General features: G+C 51.8%; 1 protein-coding gene across 1 annotated transcript; it reads left to right on the top strand.

The window, feature by feature from the left end:
* Positions 1 to 585: 585 nt before the first annotated feature.
* Positions 586 to 17,996, top strand: Emx1 (empty spiracles homeobox 1). Its single transcript, XM_052721062.1, has 3 exons — positions 586 to 1,498; positions 6,901 to 7,085; positions 17,436 to 17,996. Exons 1-3 carry the CDS (start codon positions 979 to 981, stop codon positions 17,583 to 17,585), a joined length of 855 nt encoding a protein of 284 aa, XP_052577022.1. The 5' UTR covers positions 586 to 978; the 3' UTR covers positions 17,586 to 17,996.
* Positions 17,997 to 19,709: the final 1,713 nt, after the last annotated feature.

Raw genomic sequence — 19,709 nt, 5'->3', positions numbered from 1 at the left:
TGCATTGGATGGAGCATTGCGAACTGCTGCGGGAGAGCTGCGGAGAGCGATGGGTTCTTGCGGCTTCTTCCCGGACAGTGCGAACCTGGCCCCTGGTGAAAAGAATGCACGTCCCGTTTGAAGCTCTGTACCCCGAAATATCCAGAAAACGCGAAATTTCAAGAACATGACCACAGCTTCACAATACTGCTCTTGAGGCCAGTGGTGGGTGAGCAGCGGGAGGACTCCCTTAGGTTAGGCGAACGCGGAGCAGGTTCTCCAGAGTATCTAGGCTGGACCCCAAACACCCATCTTACGCTGGGATCCAAGTTCCCTAAGAAATGAAACGATGTCCCAGGACGAAGGGAGTGCGTTCAACTGCGTTTCACTCTGGAAGAGTTGATGTTTTTTTCCTCGAACCCAGTACTGCAGATGTCCCCTTCAGACCAAGTCTGCCTTGGCAGCTAAAGGGCCGAGTCAGGAAATCAAGATGCAGAGCGGGGTGGGGTGGGGAGGGGAGACATCAGATCGAGTGCCAATGTTCCAGTCCGGTTTTTGCCTCCGACTGGGGACCGCACCCCCACCCGCCATCCATCGCCCCGCCCCGCCCCGCCCCCCACCTTGGGGCAGGTGAGCGGCGGCCAATGGGCGAGCGCGGGGCAGGTGCCCGCTAACTCTCTCCAAGCAGAGCAGCAGCGGAGGCCCAGCCGGGCAGTGCTAGGAGGATCGCGGGCGGGGGTCGGTCGCGGCGTGACTTGTAAAGGAGAGAGCCAGGAGGACCGCAGAAGCGACTCACAGTAGCACACGCAGCCCGAGCCTGGGCGGTTGCCGAGAGCTGCCCACTGGGCCGCGGGTACCACGCTCCTGGCCGTGCGCAGTGGCTCAACTCGGTGCTAGGACTCTCGCACGCCCCTCGCCGCTCCGCGCCAGGCTCGCCCGCAAGGGCCGAGCGCGGGCGGGCGGGCGGGCGGGGGAGGTGAGGAGTGCGGGCGTGAGTGCATGTGCTTGGCTCCGTGCACACCCCGCAGGGCGGCAGCGCCAGGGAACCGAGCGCTTCCTATAGCCCCGCTACCTCGCTCCGCTTCGGCGGCCGCGATCATGTTCCAGCCGGCGGCCAAGCGGGGTTTCACCATAGAATCTTTGGTGGCCAAGGATGGTGGCACGGGCGGGAGCCCTGGCAGTGGGGGCGCGGGCTCCCATCCGCTGGCAGTGGCAGCCTCAGAGGAACCCCTCAGGCCCACGGCACTCAACTACCCTCACCCCAGTGCGGCCGAGGCGGCTTTTGTGAGTGGCTTTCCGGCCGCTGCCGCCGCGGGCGCCGGTCGCTCGCTCTACGGAGGGCCCGAGCTTGTGTTCCCCGAGGCCATGAACCACCCGGCGCTGACGGTGCACCCGGCGCACCAGCTGGGCGCCTCCTCGCTGCAACCCCCTCACTCTTTCTTCGGCGCCCAGCATCGGGACCCTCTCCACTTCTACCCCTGGGTGCTTCGGAATCGCTTCTTCGGCCACCGCTTCCAGGGTGAGTGTCCATGCTGTGTCCGTGACACGGGGACGCGGGAGAGGCTCGGTGCCACGGCGGGGATATTCAGAAGTTGTTGCGGACAAGGCTCGGGGATCAGCCTTGGCTGTGCGCAGGCGATTAGCTTGTGGTCTGTTGTGCTAATCTCCCACCCGGGAAGTGAGGTTGGGACCTCCACGCTTTCAAAAAAAAATAATAATAATGAGGCTGGTTAGGACACAAGCCCAGGAGCATCCTAGTAGCTTTTTTCTGACCCTCCTTTGGCCAACCTTAGTTTCCTTTACAACCAAACTGGTCCCATCCCTGAAAGTGCGGGGCCCTCCGCCCTTCCCGCGCCAGAGCTTTGAGCTGTGACCGTACTTCGCTCTCGTGGTCATCACAACTCTTGGCGCATCGGGGTAGGAGAAAGTCCACCTGCGTGCCCTGGCTCTGTGGGAAGCAGGGCAGTGTGGTGTGTTCACTCTTGGGACATTTCTCAGCAACCTTGGCCACACTTCTCCAAGTCACTTGTGGCCTCTCGGACCTAAAGTGGGGAAGGCTTGCAGTAAGCAAACAGGCTTTCTTCACCACTGACCTCCTCAGGGAGCCCACCCCGGCTGCTAGACGCTCAGGACAGTCTTCTTGAGTGGGGGGCGGGGGAAGAGGGCTTTTAAGGTCATAGTTAGTCTTGGTCCGCCAGGGTCTGCAACCGCAATTGGTTTGCTAATTAAGACCCCTACAAACGCCTTACACACACACACACACACACACACACACACACACACACACACACACACCCCGCCAGTTATCTGACTTTCTCAAAGAAAAGAGAGTTGTGTTTATTGCAGTCCATTTTCTTCTTTGGATTTGTAGTTTTTCCTTTCATTAAGGAAAAAAAAAAAAAAAAAGATTGGCCTTGATACCTAAAGCAGTTGCTTTAGTTTCCCACTTTGGTATAGAGTGGACCTCAGCCTTCTGAGTTTCCGTGGGTAAATTCAGGGTTTCGTGAAACAGCAGCAAAAAGAAGACAAGGTTGGCACTTTGACTCCAGGAACTACTTTGACAGCAAGCCAAGGCTACGTGGCCAGGCCAAGGTGAATCTGATATTTGATACAATTATTTATATGATAAAAAGATTTTTGAAGCTTTAGCTGTAGTTGCTTGACTGCCTCGGAGAAAGCTATTTGGAGAGGGCCTTGGTTTGTCAGACAATGACCCCTGTCTCACCTGGCCACCACATACTAACCGAGAAAATCCTGTTCATCCAATAACGTGATAACTTCAGCAAGCATTTAGGTGGGCAGATTTTTCTCCTCAAAGATTTTCCCAGGCGGGAAGGAAAACGTCTACTGTATTAGCTGCTTTAGCTAACATTTCCCACCACTTAACATCAATGCTTACTACTAAAATGAGGTTTTATTCAGATTTAGCTAATTACCCGCATCCCCGGTGGGCTCTATCTTCAGCTTCATGCCCACCGTCGGAGTTTTGAGTCTTAGAAATTGTGAGCCCACGGTTGAAGGGACCTGGGCTGGTGAAGGATCAGGGGCCCTGGAGGAGAGGGTGCTGCCGGCTCCTAGCCTAGTTGAGGCTAGGAATACTCAAGAGGCTCAACATACTCAAGGTGCCTCCTGAATGGGACTTTCCCGCCCTTAGTCCGGAGTCTCAGGTCCTTCTCTCCACCTTTCGCACCTCTGGCCTCGAGCGCTGATCCCGCTCAACCCGGGCTGGTGGCGCCTTTTGAGAGATCCAGCTTTTGGGCTCGGAGATCCTCAGCCAACACATTCTCCGCAAAACCCTCTCGGAAATTTCCGCTGCTCCCTGAGCCATCGGTCCTAGCTGATACGATGTGGAGTTGCACAAACGGTGGGCTTTTTCTCTCCAGAACCGCGTCTCGACGCGGAGAAGGATTCCAGTGTGGCTGCGCTTGCGAACTCGCAAGTCCGATGGGCGCTGACCGACCCTTTCAACTCCGAGACGTGGCGGCCCTGAAGCCTGCGTCCCCAAGACGCTACCTCCTCCAGATCCCGCCGGGCCTCGGGGCTAAAAACCGAGCCGTCCCAGGCCCTCCGGCGCCGCGTTTTCTAGAGAACCGGGTCTCCGCGATGCTCATTTCAGTCCCGTTTTGATGCAAGAAACGAAACCCTACCAGAACGAAAAGGAACCGTGTCCGCGTTCTGTGCGCAGCGATTTCGGGCAGCGCGAGCCGGTGGCGCCTGGAAGCCGCTTCTCCCCTAAGCAAAGAGGAGAAGTCGGGGTGCACGGTCAGGACCTCAGAGCTGGGGGCCAAACGGGAGGAACCTGCGAAGGTTGAGCGAGGTTGGCTCGTTTTGGTGATATTTCCCAGAGATCGGGAACTTTCTGGACTGGAGAGCTACGTCTGAAGGGGACTAAGAGAGACCCAACCCTCCCAACCCGTTGCGGTTGTGGGTACTAGCTTCCAAAGGCGCCTTTGTTCAAGCAGGAGGAGGAGGGAAGAGGTTATCTTCACTTTACGGTCAATCTCTCCCGGCTCTAGCTCCAGACCATTCCGCCCCGGGTGCGGGGCTCCAAGTCTTTAGCTAATGCGGCCTCTCCATCTAGGACTGGGGCTCCAGCCCAGGGCGCTTCGGATTCTCCTTCCCGCTGCCTCCCGCAGCTTGCTTCTTAGAATCTCCGTTGCTAGCTCCCAGCCATCACCTTGCAGAGGCCTGCAGAGAGATGTGGGGATTTTCACATCTTAACTCCTAATTCCAGGGAAAGATGGGTTCATGTTCCTCTCCTATGGGTGTCTGAAACTGACACCCTCTCTCGCAGCCTGAAATTGCTGAGTCCAAACAGGCTGCATCCCAGTCAAGCTTGTTCTGTTCTGTGGCCCAGTCAAGAACTGTGTAGGCTCCCCTGGAAGTGGTAGGGAGGGGTGGACCCTTTCTCACAGGTCAAAGAAAGAAGCTCCCAGGTACACAGACACCTCACCACCCTTGTCTTTACCGAAACATGTAGCTATTGATTCATATCATCGGGTGTTTAGTTTAGTGCTAAACATCTTTCCCACTGGAAAAAGCTTTGGGTTTTTTAATCAAATAGCTTGTCATCGTTTATCAGTATTTTGGATAATTTGATAGCCTCCTGCTGCTTTCATAGTTGGGTCAGGAAGACTACGATTCAGCCCATGTATGTGGACACATACTGGGGTGCTTGCTGACCACCACAACAGGACATTCAGTTTCCCTGAGCCAAGCAGGACCGAGGACTGGAGGCAAAGAAGCATTTGGTTAGGACAGGCCTCACCCTGTGGGGTTTAAAAAGACAGAGAGCACTCGCCTCCACCACTCAGGTGATGGATACACTCCCCAGCTCCTCACTACAGCCGTTAAAGAACACAGCAGCGGAGCTCCATCTCAGCTCCACACTTCCCTGCACACCTCTTCATCCCACTTACTCAGACCTGTGTGCTCTTTCCATGCAGCTTTACAGCATGGAAATATAGGTTAGGCCAGCCAGCAACTGATACCAACCCTCGGAATGCTGAGATAGACAGGCCTTTCCCCGCACACCCCTCTCTGGATCATTTGTCCACAGGGAACCCCCGTTGGGGCTTTACCTGGACTCTGAATAATGTGGGCTTTTGAAGCAATTTATTCAATAAAGGCTTCCCATCCACATTTCTCACCTTTCCCTGGACTTCCAGACTGGTCCTCACCCAGGACTTCGAGTCTTCTTATTCACTCCAAAAATAGACTTTTCATTTTTTTCCCTCTTACTCTCTCTGGGAGACTACCTCCTCCTCTAACTGTCCTTCTTCTACCCAACTGAAACTCCTCTTTCTTCAATGGGGCCTGAGGATCCTAGGTTTGCTTTTACCACCAATGGCTTAGGGGGCAGATGTCCATCCTTCAGTCCTCAGTGACATCCCCTCATCCTGTTGTATAGTAATGCAGACCCAACCACTTGAAATGGGCAGGTGACAGGAGGCCAACCCCAGACAACTGGGTTCCAAACAAGATTCCAGCAACCCGGGTGACTGGCGTAGGCTTCCAAAGCCTGGGAATAGTCAACCGGCAGAGGGATACAGTTAGTCTTCCAGCTAAATTTTAACAAGGGCACCTCATGACGTGACTTTCACTTACATAGCTTTTCCAGAAAGGGGAGATCGCATCTGAATTGTCCAGATTACTGTCTTAAGAGCAAAGCAGTAGGTCCAATTGAGTCAACCTAGTAGCCATCTCTGAAGAAATTAATTGGATCAGTCAATCTCAACAGCTAAATCTGTCAAAACATCCCATCTAGGACTCTGTGTTGTTGGGTCAGGGGAACTGATACAGGCCACTGTGTGAGGACAAGTGCGTGCTGGGTCTCAGGGTTTTTATGAGTCCCTGAGAATGTGTAGCTGTGTGAGGGCCCAGTAGGGGGGTTTGCCAAGCTGGAGCTGTGGGTAGAAGCCTGCTCTGGCTTTTACACTTCCTGACCACCACCCCAGTCTTACTCAGTCCTTTTCAGTGTAGGAGCAGAGTGTGGGAGCTTTGCCAAGGGACAGTCACACTCTGAAATCTTGTACAGTAATGGGAGGAAAAGACGAGGGGAAGCTGGAGTATATATTTACACACAGCCATAGGGAAATGAATATATCTATATATATATTGGGAGGACAGCTTCTAGATATTTACTTCCATATTCTTTCAGCTCAGGACTACTCAGGGAGCGAGCAGGAGCCTTTCCCATGAGAACAGCTTCCACTCTTCCAGCCTTCGGTTAGGAGCCTGCCTTCACAGTGTTTAAGGCCGGAGGAGAGAAGGGAAGGGCAGAAAGAAGTAGATTTGAGAACTCCAGGGTCTGTCTGCTTGCTGGACCTGGCTTGCTTTTACCTCTTGCGTGGTGGAGCCTAGTCCTGCTAGCAGGGTATTTCAGCAGGCGAGCAGTAGCCTGAGCGCTTAGCTGTAGGAGTACTTTAAGCATGCCTTAGGGTCTGTGGATGACTTCTAGTTATCTACCTATCAGCCTTGCTCTCCCCTCACTACCTTTCTGACCCCCAGCCCTGTCCTCTCTATAGTTGGTCTAGGACGAGGACACTTCAGGACTAGATAATTAAAAGTTAATCAGTCTTTGGGGTCCCGGTGGAGGTAGAGTTTCAGGGCGCAGGAAGAGGCCTAAGGGACTTCTGTCATCCCTTGGCCTTTCTGCTTCCCCTGGCAACGATGAATTTGGGCCGGTAGGGCCTTCATCAGGCCTGGACTCGCCTCTTGGCTGAAGAGTTGATTCTGCTTGTCGTCCCCTGCGGGTAGCTCTGGAGTGTGGTTTCAGGGCAGCGGCAAGGGAAAAGGGAGAAGTGGAGGACCTGTCAGGATTGCAGAAGTGGCAGGGCGTTCGCGGCCGAGGCCTGCGACTCACCGCGCCCCTTCTCTCTGTCTGTACCTGCGCCTGCTGCTATCGCCTCTGGGCTGCAGCAAGCGACGTTCCCCAGGACGGGCTGCTTTTGCACGGGCCCTTCGCACGCAAGCCCAAGCGGATCCGCACGGCCTTCTCGCCCTCGCAGCTGCTGCGGCTGGAGCGAGCCTTCGAAAAGAATCACTACGTGGTGGGCGCCGAGCGGAAGCAGCTGGCTGGCAGCCTCAGCCTCTCCGAGACGCAGGTAAGCATCCCCCTGCTGCAGCCTCAGGGTGCCTGAGGTGGGCGGTTGGGTGCAGGGCTCCCTACCCCTCAGGTTCCAAAGGCCACCTGCAGCGTCGCATCCCCCCCCCCCCCCCCCCCGAAACCTTTCTCTGTGCTTGCCCTGATAAGTTGCAGGAGTGTTGTTTTGTAATGAGACAGGGTCTCACTATGTAGCCCAGGCTGGCCTCGGACTCGCAGCAATCCTCCTCTCTCCGTCTCCTGCGTGCTGGGATCACATACATAAGCCAACTTGCCCAGCTTTCCCAGGTCTTATAATCAGCGCTAAGGATCCCACCAGAAGCGTAGCCACAGTGCGCCCAGGCCGCGAAGATCTCTCGCCTAAATGACACAGCACCCACAAGTCTGCGCGTGTGTGTTTGGGGACGGCGGGGGTGGGGTGGGGTGGGGGGTGGTGATCGGTCTTCTCTGCCCTGCCTGCGCTGACGTTAGTAAGCAAAGCGGGTGAGACCTCAGCTGACCTTCAGCACCTGTGGTGTGTGGACAAAGAAAGCCAGTGTCAGCTTCACAACAGAAGGAATGAGCCAGTAGAGGTCAGCTCCTTAACTGGAGTGTGAGAGTGACCCTGATCCCTACGCGCGCGCGCGGGCCATCATCAGCTAGGGCTCTGAGGACTGTAGCATGTTCGCTGTTCACCGTAAAGCCATAAGCCTCTGAAAGTGTCTTGGCAACTGAGACAGTAGACTAAGGATGCAGGGCTCCTGAGTAGGAGAGGAAGTGAACTGCATTGGTGTTGGGGGGCTTGAATGGGGGGACATTACAATTCCCAGGTAGGGTTTAGTAATTTATTATTTAAGGAAAGACATTAAAGAAGTCTAGGGAACGTCCAAGGAGGCAAGCGTGGGCTTTTATTTATTTATTTTTTTGTAAGAACCTCGTCATATGTGAACACCGGGTAGAAGTGCCATCAAATGCTTGGTCCACTCCTGTGCACAAGGACTGAAGCAGCTGAGGGACTCTCACCCCAGCTGGTGTACTGGACTGTTCTCCAGTTTAGGCCTTCGGACCCTGCCAGCTCCCAGAGCTCAGCTCCTTCTCTGCTGGTACTGAACCTTCTGCTGCTCTTCCCTCCCGTTCTCCCCCTGCTATCCAACTCTCAAGCACCCCTCTTCAGGTAGGGGGTCTGCCTGTGCCCTCCCATTAGCTTCTGGGGTAACATGGGGCAGACAGAGTCCCTAGATGCACCCTAGGCTCCCTATACTGATCTCACCCACTGGTCCTGGCGTTTTGATTACAATATCTGCAACCCCCTATAACAGTTGAAGCAGGACCTCCTTCCAGGGTACCACAGGACTGTAGAACCTGTAGGTTCTCAGGGGTTGCTCATTGACAGCTCTAACTGAAAAAAAAAATCTTACAAAGCAACAGAGTTAATTTTAAAAACTATTTCAAAGAAAGCAATGTTTAAAAAATAAGCTAATAAAATAACACCTCTTTTCCCTCCTGGCAAACAGTGCTTTACAATTATTGTTTAAAACAAGGTGTCAGCTTAAGAATGGTGTTTATAATTAACTTCATGTAAAAAGTAATATTTATTAAATGTTAATTGCAGAAATGTAAGAAAACAAAACAGTTTATAATTCTACCACCCACAGATTAGCACTTGTTGAAATCATGTCATTGTTTTTAAACTTTCCATTTTTTAGCACAGTGAGAGCATGTTTAATTTTCTTTCAAACTGAATCTAGCTTCCTGTCAATTTTAGCTTCTAACAATGTCAGTTCATACAGGCTGGTTGCTGCTTTCGTTTTTATTATGGGACATTTCAGACATACATTTAGAACAAAACCAAAGAGAATTTCTAGCCCTGGTAACTATCAGGATTCTTAGTTAATCCTGTTTCTTCAGGAATGAAGTTCTTTTTACATACAGAACAACAACCCCTCCCATCACAGAACTACCTGGGGGACTGAGAAAAACCTTCCTTGTAGCCTTGTCTTTCCAGGTAAAGACCCTGAGGGGAGAGATGGGCTAGCAGAGTACCCAAGTTAGCAGATGTGACTTTGAATGCCTAGCTGCCTGCTGTGTACAATGGGCAAGTTGCTTAACCTCTCTCAGCTGTTTCTTCATCTGGAAAAAGTTATTTGAGGATTAGAGGTATCTTACATGAACTCAAGTAACATCCATTCCCATTCCTTGTGAGGTCCATTCTCTTTGCTTAAAGTAGTATGTCAAATTAGTAGCATAATAAAGGCCTTGCCTAGGTATCCCCTAGGCCAACATTCTTCCTGCCACATTCAATATGCATCGTCAGAGCTACCTTTCTGTTGTCCTTGAAACTTACTGTTTGGACACACGCTGTATAATTAGCCATCCATCTCTCAGTATTCGACATGCAAACTTACCTGTATCTGTTACTCCAATCAGCTCCCTGCTATGTGTTTCTAACATGATACCTACATTTGTCAGGCCTCTGTGCTCTGCCTCGCATATGTAACTGTCTTTTATCTAGCAACTTGTATCTGTCTGCATTCATTAAACTCTCTCCCCAAATTGGTAAATGTTTTCTCCAAATTAGATGCTTTTCTTTCTAACAATAACCTCCATGTACCCATCTGTTGATTATCTCATCCATTTTGTCCTCTGTATGTCCACCATCCATCTTTAGAGAGCTATTGGCAACTAACAATGCCTTCACACACCTGCCGATGATTACCCATCATCTTGTCAACTCAGCTCTGGCTCAAACTTCTCTCCAGGCTTCAGTCGTCACATTGCTGTGGCTGAATGAAATAATGCCAGAGTCGTCTCCAGCCTTGAATTTGTGAGGCTTATCCATCCACTTTCTATTTCTGACTTTTCTGTATTTGTGTGTGTGTGTGTGTGTGTATGAGATCCCTCCTCCATGTTCCCAGAACTCACAGTGTCTCCCTTCCCTTTCCTAATATGCATCACATTTTGCTGTTATGACTTAATTATCTGTCATGGCCATATGTCATTCTGTAGATCAGCTGCATCCATCTCCCAGGGAGCTCTTAAAATACAGAGATACCCAGGAGATGCTCTTAGGACATCCAAGATGCAGTCCAAGGGAGGAACATTTTCCAACAGCTCCCTGAGTAATTATGGTGAACAAAAGGTCTGAGCATCTTGATTGTGGGAAGCAGAGGTCAAGTTTATTTCCTTCATAGGATCCAGCACAGTGCCCAGCATGGAGTAGATATTCAGTGAATGTGTACTGAATAAAGGCCAGGCATGGGGCTGGAGAGATGGCTCAGTGCTTCCAGAGGGCTGAGGTTCAATTTTGAGACCCACATGGCATCTCACAACCATCTATAACTCCAATTCCAGTAGATCTAACACCCTCTTCTGGCCTCTATGGGCATTGCATAACATGGTACACATAAACGTGCAGGCAAAACATTCAAACACATAATTTATTTTTTAAAAATAAATGTTTTCAGCTAGGCAGACTGGTGTATACCTATAATCCCAACACTTGGGAGGTGGAACCAGGAGGCTCAGAAGCTCAAGGTCATCCTGAGCTATATTAAAGCCATCCTGGCCTATGTGAGACTCTATCTCAAATCAGCAAACAAAACACCTGTACTAACTGAGCAGGCACATTGTTTTGATCCCCCACACGCAGCCAGGCTTTTTCAGTTACTCCTTTGCTCTCTGCCTTGGCTGTTCCCGCACAATTTTTTTCCCTCCAGTTGTCCACTCATACTGTCCTAGTGGATTGTTGGCTTTGGTGGTACAAAGGCAGTCTATGGATAAATCTGAGATGAGGAGCTCTGTGTTGGCAGAGCTCCAGCTTGAGGTGTTGGGAGGTGGGTAGCCTGAGCTACCTGGTGCAGAGCTGTATAACTTAGCTAGGAGTGGTGTTCATGCTGGGATGACCCATGAGGGTGCTCCGTCCAGGAGATGGAAAGTTGGACCCCGGGATGCAGACAGCTCTCCCTTTTGTACTATACTTATTTGCTTCTCACTGCTGGGCTGCAGCCTTGGGGTATGACCAGGAAGGTACTCATCTAAGCTGGCATCCATGTGGCTGCTTGGCAAATCTAGACCTGGGTCAGATCAGGACCTCTAACACCATAAGGATGTGTGCTCACCATATGAGATGCCTCCAGGCTGACTTCCATGGACACCAAAACGTCGGCCAGTGCATCCAGTACCCATCAGATGTTGGTGGGCAGGACACATGGGAATGAGTGCTGTCCCTGGCTAACCTAAGTGTTCCAGTGACCCCTAGAATAGACCAGCAGTGTCTGCCTTTTACTTTTGCTGAGCTGTGAGGGAAAAGGCAGGAATGTGGTCTTGGGCCTTGGAGAATTTTCACCTAATGGTGGAGGCTAAATGCAATGCAACATAGCTGCAGGTCAAGCATAGGGTAAGCAACCCGAGTCCTCTTGAAGTCACAGCTCAGGCTGAGGGGGATCAGAGGAGACCAGATAGGTGGGAGGTTCTCAGCAGGCTTCTGGCCTGGAAGGTTTGGATTATAAGTGGGAGGAGAGGAAGGCAAGGATTTGAAGAGGGCAAATTAAAATGGAGACAGAGATGTCAAAACCAGATGCCATCTTGGGGCTTGAGAGCAGGGCGGGAGAGAGATCTTGGGAGGCTTTATCTACCTATGGGTTTTCCTCACAGACTTTTGGGGGTGGGTGCTTCCTGACATGGAATGTTCTGCCCTTGGAGGGATAGGTAAGAGGGAGATATCCAAGTGACTTAAATTTTAGAGAAAAGTCAAAAAACCTTTGACATGAACTCACTGTGGCTCTGGGATAACACATCCTTTCTCCTAAGTCTTGGCTCAAGTGTTTCCATATTCCTGATAGTCTAGAAGACCCATGTGGTGGGTGGGGCACAGAGAAGCTAAGCGAGGTGAGAGTGGTCCTCTGAGGTGCTGGGACAGGGACACAGACCTGAGAGGTAGGTGAGTTAGCGGAGTGAGGGTGAGGATCCAGGATGCCTGGAGGGAGCAGGACACAAGATGGCTTAGGAGGAGAGAGGGCTACAGCTAGTGGACAAGTTGGAGGTGACCTCAGCTTGGGGGAGTGAGGGTTGAGCTGACTCTGGGCATAGGAAGGCTGACATGATCAAAAGATAAGACACGGATCCCCAAGAGAGGGCAGGGAAGAGAGCAGGCTGGAGCGTGGTTTGATTGATGTCGCCAAGCTGCTGTCTATTCTAAGGACTTTCTGTGTCTGAGACCGACAGACTAAGAAGACATGCTTAAATTAAAACAGAGGAGAGCACAGTAGACCATAAGGAGAACTTCCCATGTCAGAGTTACAAGATCTTGACAGGGACGTTTGGACGTCCTGAAGACAGGACAGGGTCTTCTCTGAACAGTGTACAGGCACCTGGAGCTGAAAGGCTGAGATTGGAGGAGGGGCGAGGAAAGCTAGGGCGAGCCCTCCTTTGTTCAAGACAGCAGACCACTCCGAAGTTAAGTGTGGTGAGCTCTGAAACACTAACAGGAGCTGTTTTCCACATACTTGTAAGCTCACTGTCCATCGTGCACGTATTCACGCATGCATGTCTGTCTTCACCATAACGTACAGTCCTCTGAGGAAGTGGTCTGTTGGTCCATCCAGAGCAGCTTCTTGTTCTTCATCCCACATGACTCGAGATGAGCATTGCCTTCTCTACAATGGGTCCAGCAAGTAGTTAATCCACTCTCTCTCTTCCTTGTGCTCTTCCTGGTTTCAAGTCTCCTGTGTACAAATTTTTCCTATCTAGTCTAGTTTTATTTCTGTTGCCGCTACTAAAATATCCTGACCAAAAAAAAAACTTAAGGGAGGAAAGAGTTTATTAATTCCAGTCCGTCACGGAAGGAAGTCAAGTCGGGAAGTCAAGGCAAGTACTTGAAGGTAGTAGGCCCGCTGGCTATTTCACACAGGTCGGCTTTGACCAAGGAACTCACTTCACAGCCAAAGAGGTGCGTCAGGAACCACGGAGGATGTTGCCTGACGGATGGCAGGCAGGTTTATGCTCAGCTAACTTTCTTATACAGTTCAAGACCACCTGTCCAGGGACTGGCTCGGCCACAATGGGCTGGGTCTTTCTACATTAATCATCAAGAGAATTTCCCACAGACATGGCCACAGGCGAATCTGATTTAGGCAAGTCCTCAACAGATTATCTTCTCAGAAAATTCTAGGGTGTGTTGAGGTGGCCGTAGAAGCTAACCAAACAGTTTGGTTTCTCCCAAAACAATTAATACAGAATTAAGAATTGAAGGGTTGGGGATTTAGCTCGACGGTAGAGTGCCTAGCAAGCACAAGGCCCTGGGTTCGATCCTCAGCTCAAAAAAAAAAAAACTTTAGCCGGGCGGTGGGTGGCACATGCCTTTAATCCCAGCACTTGGGAGGCAGAGCCAGGCGGATCTTTGTGAGTTCGAGGCCAGCCTGGTATACAGAGCGAGATCCAGGAAAGGCGCAAAGCTACACAGAGAAACCCTGTCTCAAAAAACCAAAAAAAAAAAAAAAAAAAGAAAAAGAAAAAGAATTGATGCTCAGGCCAGCTTGGTCTACATAGGGAGTTCTAGATCAGCCAGAGCCACATAGTGAGACCCTGTCTTGACAACCAAAACCAAAACCAAAACTAAATAAAAGCAACCCTCCCCCAACAAATAAACAAAAAACCCTCTTGCAAAAGCATGTCCACTAAAGGACTCTGCATTTTAGCACTTAGCACTGCCCCAGCCCCTTTTTGGATTCATTCTAGGCCTCTTCTGATGGTTCCTCCCATTTTCCAGATCTGTCCCTGGTACCACTTGCCTACAGTACAAGGCTGGGTCACTCCACCCCTGTCCAACTGGATGGCCACACCTGGACAGGCCTCTGGGCCTTGGGCCTTAACTCCAAAGCCAGAAGAAGACACTGCTTTGTCTCCCTGGAGTCCAGGAATGCCTGAGCAGGCTCTTGAAGGCCAAGTGAGAGTCCCAGGTTACATAATGCAGCCCCAAATGGGGAGTCTCAGAAGGGTCTGGCTGGCTTCACTATGAAATTGGGAGATACTCAGTGAAGTGAGGATTCAGGAGACCACAGGAGCTTCTCCCTCAAACAACTGGGGTCAAGTTGGGTGGGTGGGGCCTCCAGCCAATGTCCCACACGTGTTTTTGGGGCTAAGAGAGGTAAACAATATTGATGCTGGGTGGAGAGAATATATTGACAGGTATGGCCTTCTGCAACTGGTTCTCATGGAGCTAGTAGCCACACTATGTGATCTGCCTTCCTTACAGGGCCTCTGCCCTCTAGCAAAGGGGCTGACCCCAGGGTCGCCTAGCTGGGTTAGGTTATAGGGTGTCACCGTCATCTACTATTACCCTGGCAAGTCAGTTCCTTTCTTTGTATTTAATCCGGGGGTGGAGGTGGGGGAAAGAACTCTTGATATCAGTAATGGGCTAAAGAAAATTCAGAAGAGTTAAGGGAACAGACAAAAGCCACTGGTGGTTTGGGTCCGTTCCCTTCTGTTCTTCCTCGCCCATGCATAGATTTTTGTCTCCCAGGGCTGTGAGTACACTGTACCAACACTGTTCGTCCTGGCTTTTGTACTATTACGGAGTCACAACTGTCCCTATTATTATAGGCTTTAGAAACAGCGTCTGGATACCCAGCCCAGGGCTGTTCTGCACAAGACAGCCAGGCTGCCTGAGAAGAGGCCTGTGCCCTGGTTTCTAGAGAGGGAGCAAGCTGCTTTCTTGTCCCCAGTGTTGTTTCTGAAATAGGGACTCATGTCATCAAGGCTGGCCTCAAAGTCACTATAGAGCTGAGGATGACCTCCAGTCCTTACCTTCCACGTGCTGGGACTATGGACATCGCCATCACCTCTAGCTTGTGTGGTCCTGGGGCTAGAACACAGGGTTTGGTGCATGCTAGGCAAGTACTCTACCAACTGAAGACTGGCGACTTTAATTCTTTTTGGAAAAAAAAAATAGTTGGGATCCTCTTTCATGTGATGTGCCAGGCCTGAAGCTGTGTCCTGGGCTTCTGCTCTGCCATGGACACTTTTCTTCGTTGGAAGAGAGTTGCCAGGCAAGGGTAGCATCCTAGGTCTGTCCCACTAGAGGACACTGTAATCATGAGTCTCCAGAAGGAAACTTGAGGATGGGGCAAGGGAGAGGGGTGCAGAAAGTGACCTCTGTCTCTGGGTGCTGTCCATTGCCATCTGAAACTGCTTGCATCCAGCCCACTTGGACTTGTCGGATGTGACATCCTGTATCCAGACCTGAGTCATACACAGGAGGCAGGGTAAGCTCATCCACCCACTGGATGGCACAGTCACAGTGTGCTCTGGGGTGGAGGGCAGGAGCTGGGCTGACTGCCAGTGGTGTGCTGAGAACCATCCAGGGCCTAAGTGGGCATGGAATCCAGAAGTCCTGAGCTCAGAGCACCCAATAGCCTTTCCTGTCTACCTGAAAAGAGGTATACAGGCTACAAGTTTGACCCCTGCCTTGGATAGGAGGGAAGGAGTCCCTCTCTCTAACTTCATCCACCAAGGCCAGGAGCCAGATGCTCCCTGGACCAGCTTCCTTGCCTTGGGCTGGTGGCATTTGGAACACTGAGCATCAGTGTTCCCACCATCAACCTAGTGGCAGGACAGATGGCTCAGTGGAGGCCTTTTGCTGGGATTGTGAGAAGAACCTGGGAGGGCCTCCATGACAGAGAGGAAGGGTGTGTGAGGTTGGCACATCCTAGGCATGAAACCATCCTACGGCCAGGATGCCAGTCCCACTGCTGGCTGCCACTGCCTGCCTTCACAGCTGTGTGTGCTTGTCCCCAAGGGCTGCCTCCAGCCCAGCCCTGGGTTCTAGACCCCCTTTCCACAATCACTGCAGTTGTCAGAACTGTTCACCACCACCAATACCACCACCATGGTACACAAACAACTCACCAATGTTGTCTGCACAGCCGCAGCAGGCAGCCCCTGCTTGCTTTAACCATGCTGATATTCGCAGGAAAACCTCAGGACTTGCCATGCCATTCCCCACAACCCCTACCCAGAGGATCCACTGGCACAGGAGACCAGGAGGTGCCTTGGCACAACAAGGGTTTCCAAAAGCATCTCTCCTGTGGGTGAGGGATGTAAGACCATAGGAGAGAAGAGACTTAGCTGAGGAGGGTACCCCAATTTCTTCTGCTAGCACCAGAAGGAGTTGGGCTTGGCTGGTGCTCAAGGCCAAGTGAAGATATGTACAGTCAAAGTGGGTGGGCCCGTGCTTCTTGCATGGTGTGGAGGTGCTGAGGGTGCATGGGGAGCCGCTCATGGGAGGATGTGCGAGCTGTGTTGTGGACACCCAGTAATGCTGGGAGAGGAGGAGGAAGGAGGACTGATTGGAGCTGGGAGAGGAGGAAGGAAGATGATAGAGATGGGACTAAATGGGGCTTCCTGGAGATGCCTAGAACCACAGGCCTGTTCCTATCATCACAGAAGATGCTTGTCCAGCTGTGCAAGCCTCACCCTCCTTCTTACAGAGACTCCCACTGCCTGGCACGGAAGTGGGAGACTCTCTATGTTCAAATAGGCGCTCAGTTCTGTCCTCTAATATTTCTTCTGGCTGTTGTGTGACCTGTGGCATCTAGATGGGCCACAAGGGCCTGTTCTGTAGGACCAGGAGGTGCAGCGTTGACCCTGTGTCCAGGGGTATGGCCTCAGACAAAACTCTCCCCGTATTTGTCTGTCCAAGGAAGTCAGAGGTTCATGGGTGAATTTCAGACTGCCCCGAGGAGCTGGTACCTGAGGGACAAGGGTTCCCCACCACACAGCCCTGGCCTGCACAGTTCTGCTTCTGAAGTGGGTAGGAAAATTGCACAGTACTGCTAGGACAGGGCTCCAGGATGGATGAGGCTGACCGACGACAGCATGTGAGTTTTCAGTATCCGTTAATGGTTCTGGGATCTTAGATGTAGTCTGGCTGTCACAGGCCGTGTTCTTCCAACTCCAGGTTATGAAGCCTTGTCTGTCTCTGTGCGGCATTGTGGGACCAGCACAGGAGATGGCGTGTGCTTCGGGCCCTCTGGGGGTGACTACATCTTCTCTGGATATTGGCAGAGTTCTCTTCTGTCTGCTCACTGTGGCTGCAGGGACCGGGAGGCTCGGCAGCCACACCCCCTCCTTTGTCTTTATTGGAGAGAGGTTGGAAAACTGCCCTCATCTCTGGCCCAGTCCTTTCCCAGCCCTCCTCACTTGCTTCTGAAGAGCAGTCCTCCAGACCTGTCAAGGCGCAGATGCCTGGAAGAGAAAACCCTGGCCTGTGTAGCCTCAGTTTCCCCATCTGACTCCCAGGTTAGCTGGCGTGTAGAGGCCATCTTGGCTGCTTTGGGTGTTTCTTACCTGTGCCCCTCCCTCCCTCCCGGCCCAGGTGAAGGTGTGGTTCCAGAATCGGAGGACAAAATACAAACGGCAGAAGCTGGAGGAGGAAGGACCTGAGTCTGAACAGAAGAAGAAGGGTTCTCACCATATCAACCGGTGGCGTATCGCCACGAAGCAGGCCAACGGGGGAGGACATTGATGTCACCTCTAATGACTAGGGGAACAGTCATGAGCCCACACGGGCAGAGTATTGCTTGCTGCTGGCCAGGGCCCCAGGGGGCCCAAGCTGGACTCTGGCCAGTCCCTAGCCAGGCTGCAGGGAGGCCTCGAGTCACGGCCCCACAGGGCTTGGAGCCTGGGGCCATCACTGTCAGAGGGACAAGAAAATGGGCTGGCTGAGGCCTGGGACTGCTCAGCCTTCTGGTGGAGAGCCTGCTGCTTGGGTGGGCCACCCATCACTGCAGCCTCCCAGCTGCTCTCCATGTCTCTTTCTGTCTTTGTTTTGAGACTTTCTGTTTTAATTTATTTTCCAGGTACCTGCTATAGTTCTTAGTGATCCTCTCATGTCCCCTTCCCTATGGGAATAATAAAAAAATCTCTCTCTTAATGACACAGCCATCCATCTTCAACTGTAGAGCCTGGCTGGGCTGGTGAGTTTCGTTCTCAGCGCAGTGGGGGCTGATCAGTAAGGGTGCTCAGGGCCCAGGAACTTGAAGGGAAGCCTCGGCTGGGTATTTCCGAACTCATGGAGGGTTAGGACGGCAGAGATTCCTTGCACATACAGACTCTAGTGGCTTCTCAAGCTGAGGAGAATCCAGAGGAAGGAGTCCCGGGGATGGGTTAAGGAGGTTCCAAGTCCAGGCCCCACACAGATGTGTGCCTGTCCTGAAGAACCAGAGGCAGCTTTTGTTTGTTTGTTTGGTTGGTTTTGTTTGTTTGTTTTGTTTGTTTCTTTTTCAGATACAAGATCTTACTCTGTTGCCCAAACTGGCTTCCTAGTCACATCAATCCCCTGCCTCAGCCTCCTGAGTGCTGGACTGTAATATGAGCCACCACACCTGGTGTTCATGGGCTTGATGGTGAGCTTGGCTTGCAGAGGTCGTCAACAAAGGAAGGCAAGGCAGGTCCAGTGACTCTTGTCCTTCTGCCCTTTAGTTGGTCTATTTGTCCTTCCCCCGTAACACATTTTCCTCCATCCTGGAGAACTTCCAACAGTCTTGTCCCCAACCAACACCGAGGCCCGCCTCTACTTCACCTCCCATGAGCTCCCCAGCCGCCCACTCTAGCACTCTGCTGACATGAATGGCAATCACTAACCACTGTCCCAAGATCCCCTGGCAGCCACATCCATCCACTTCCTGAGTAATCTGTTTCTTCATCTGCAGAAGCACCTCCTTTTCTCCCTAACCCCTATGTCTCCATTTTGGGTCCCTCATCTCCTCTTCCTCTGGTTCATCCACACCTCACGTCTGTCCTACACAACTCACCGATTCCTGGCTAGACAGTGGTGTCCAGTCACACTTGGTCAACGCAGCATCCCTCAGCAGTCCCTGCCACCTGCCTGACCCCAGTCTGCTCTCTGGGAAGAACATGGACACTAAGTGGCCTCTGTGAATATCCAAGAAGATCCTCCATGCTGTGACCAGGAGGGCTCTGTTCCCTGATCAGGCAGGATAGTGTCACCCCTTTCTCAGTCCTGTGCTGACCTGTGGCCTCTCCTACATTGCTCCTGGTGTCCCTGAGTGTCCCTGAGTGAGCTGCCATGGCTTTTGCTGGCCTGTGCTGTTCTTCCTATCTGGGACATTGGTGAGTACCCTGTGGACATCTGAGCCAGGTTGATCCCATTCATGTTGCCAGGGCTAGGTGCAGAAATCCGAGCACACAAGGTTCTTTTGCTGAGGACACTCCCACTGTCCTGTGGGTACCTTCTTCTGCTCTACCTGTCTCGAGAGCTGATGTCCATTCCAATTTCCAGAAACCAAAAAACTTTGTTCCTCCTGATCCCTCCTCCATCAAATGAACACATCCCTCGAATCTTAAGTCTTCACCTGGCTAAGTCTGAATTTAAAAACCCACAACAACTCTTTCTGCCAACCAAGTGCAGTAGTTGTGTGTGTGGGGTGTGCATGAACAGGCAGGATGGGAGTGAGGAGAGGTTCCCTTTCAGCACTAGTGGTGATGGGACAGAACGGGTGAGCCCTTCCTCTGAAGATCCTACCATGCTTGGCTGGGGGGTGGGGTGGGGGGATGGGTCCTGGAAGATCACAGCAGAATGCCCTGTCAAGAAAATAAAGGACTAGAAAGACCGGAAACCTGCCAATCT

Source organism: Peromyscus californicus, unplaced genomic scaffold, assembly GCF_007827085.1.
Source record: "Peromyscus californicus insignis strain IS unplaced genomic scaffold, ASM782708v3 Scaffold_6__1_contigs__length_162567912, whole genome shotgun sequence".
Classification (NCBI taxonomy): Eukaryota; Metazoa; Chordata; class Mammalia; order Rodentia; family Cricetidae; genus Peromyscus; species Peromyscus californicus.
Note: the sequence above shows the minus strand (reverse complement) of the source record. Positions and strands in the feature narration are given on the sequence as shown.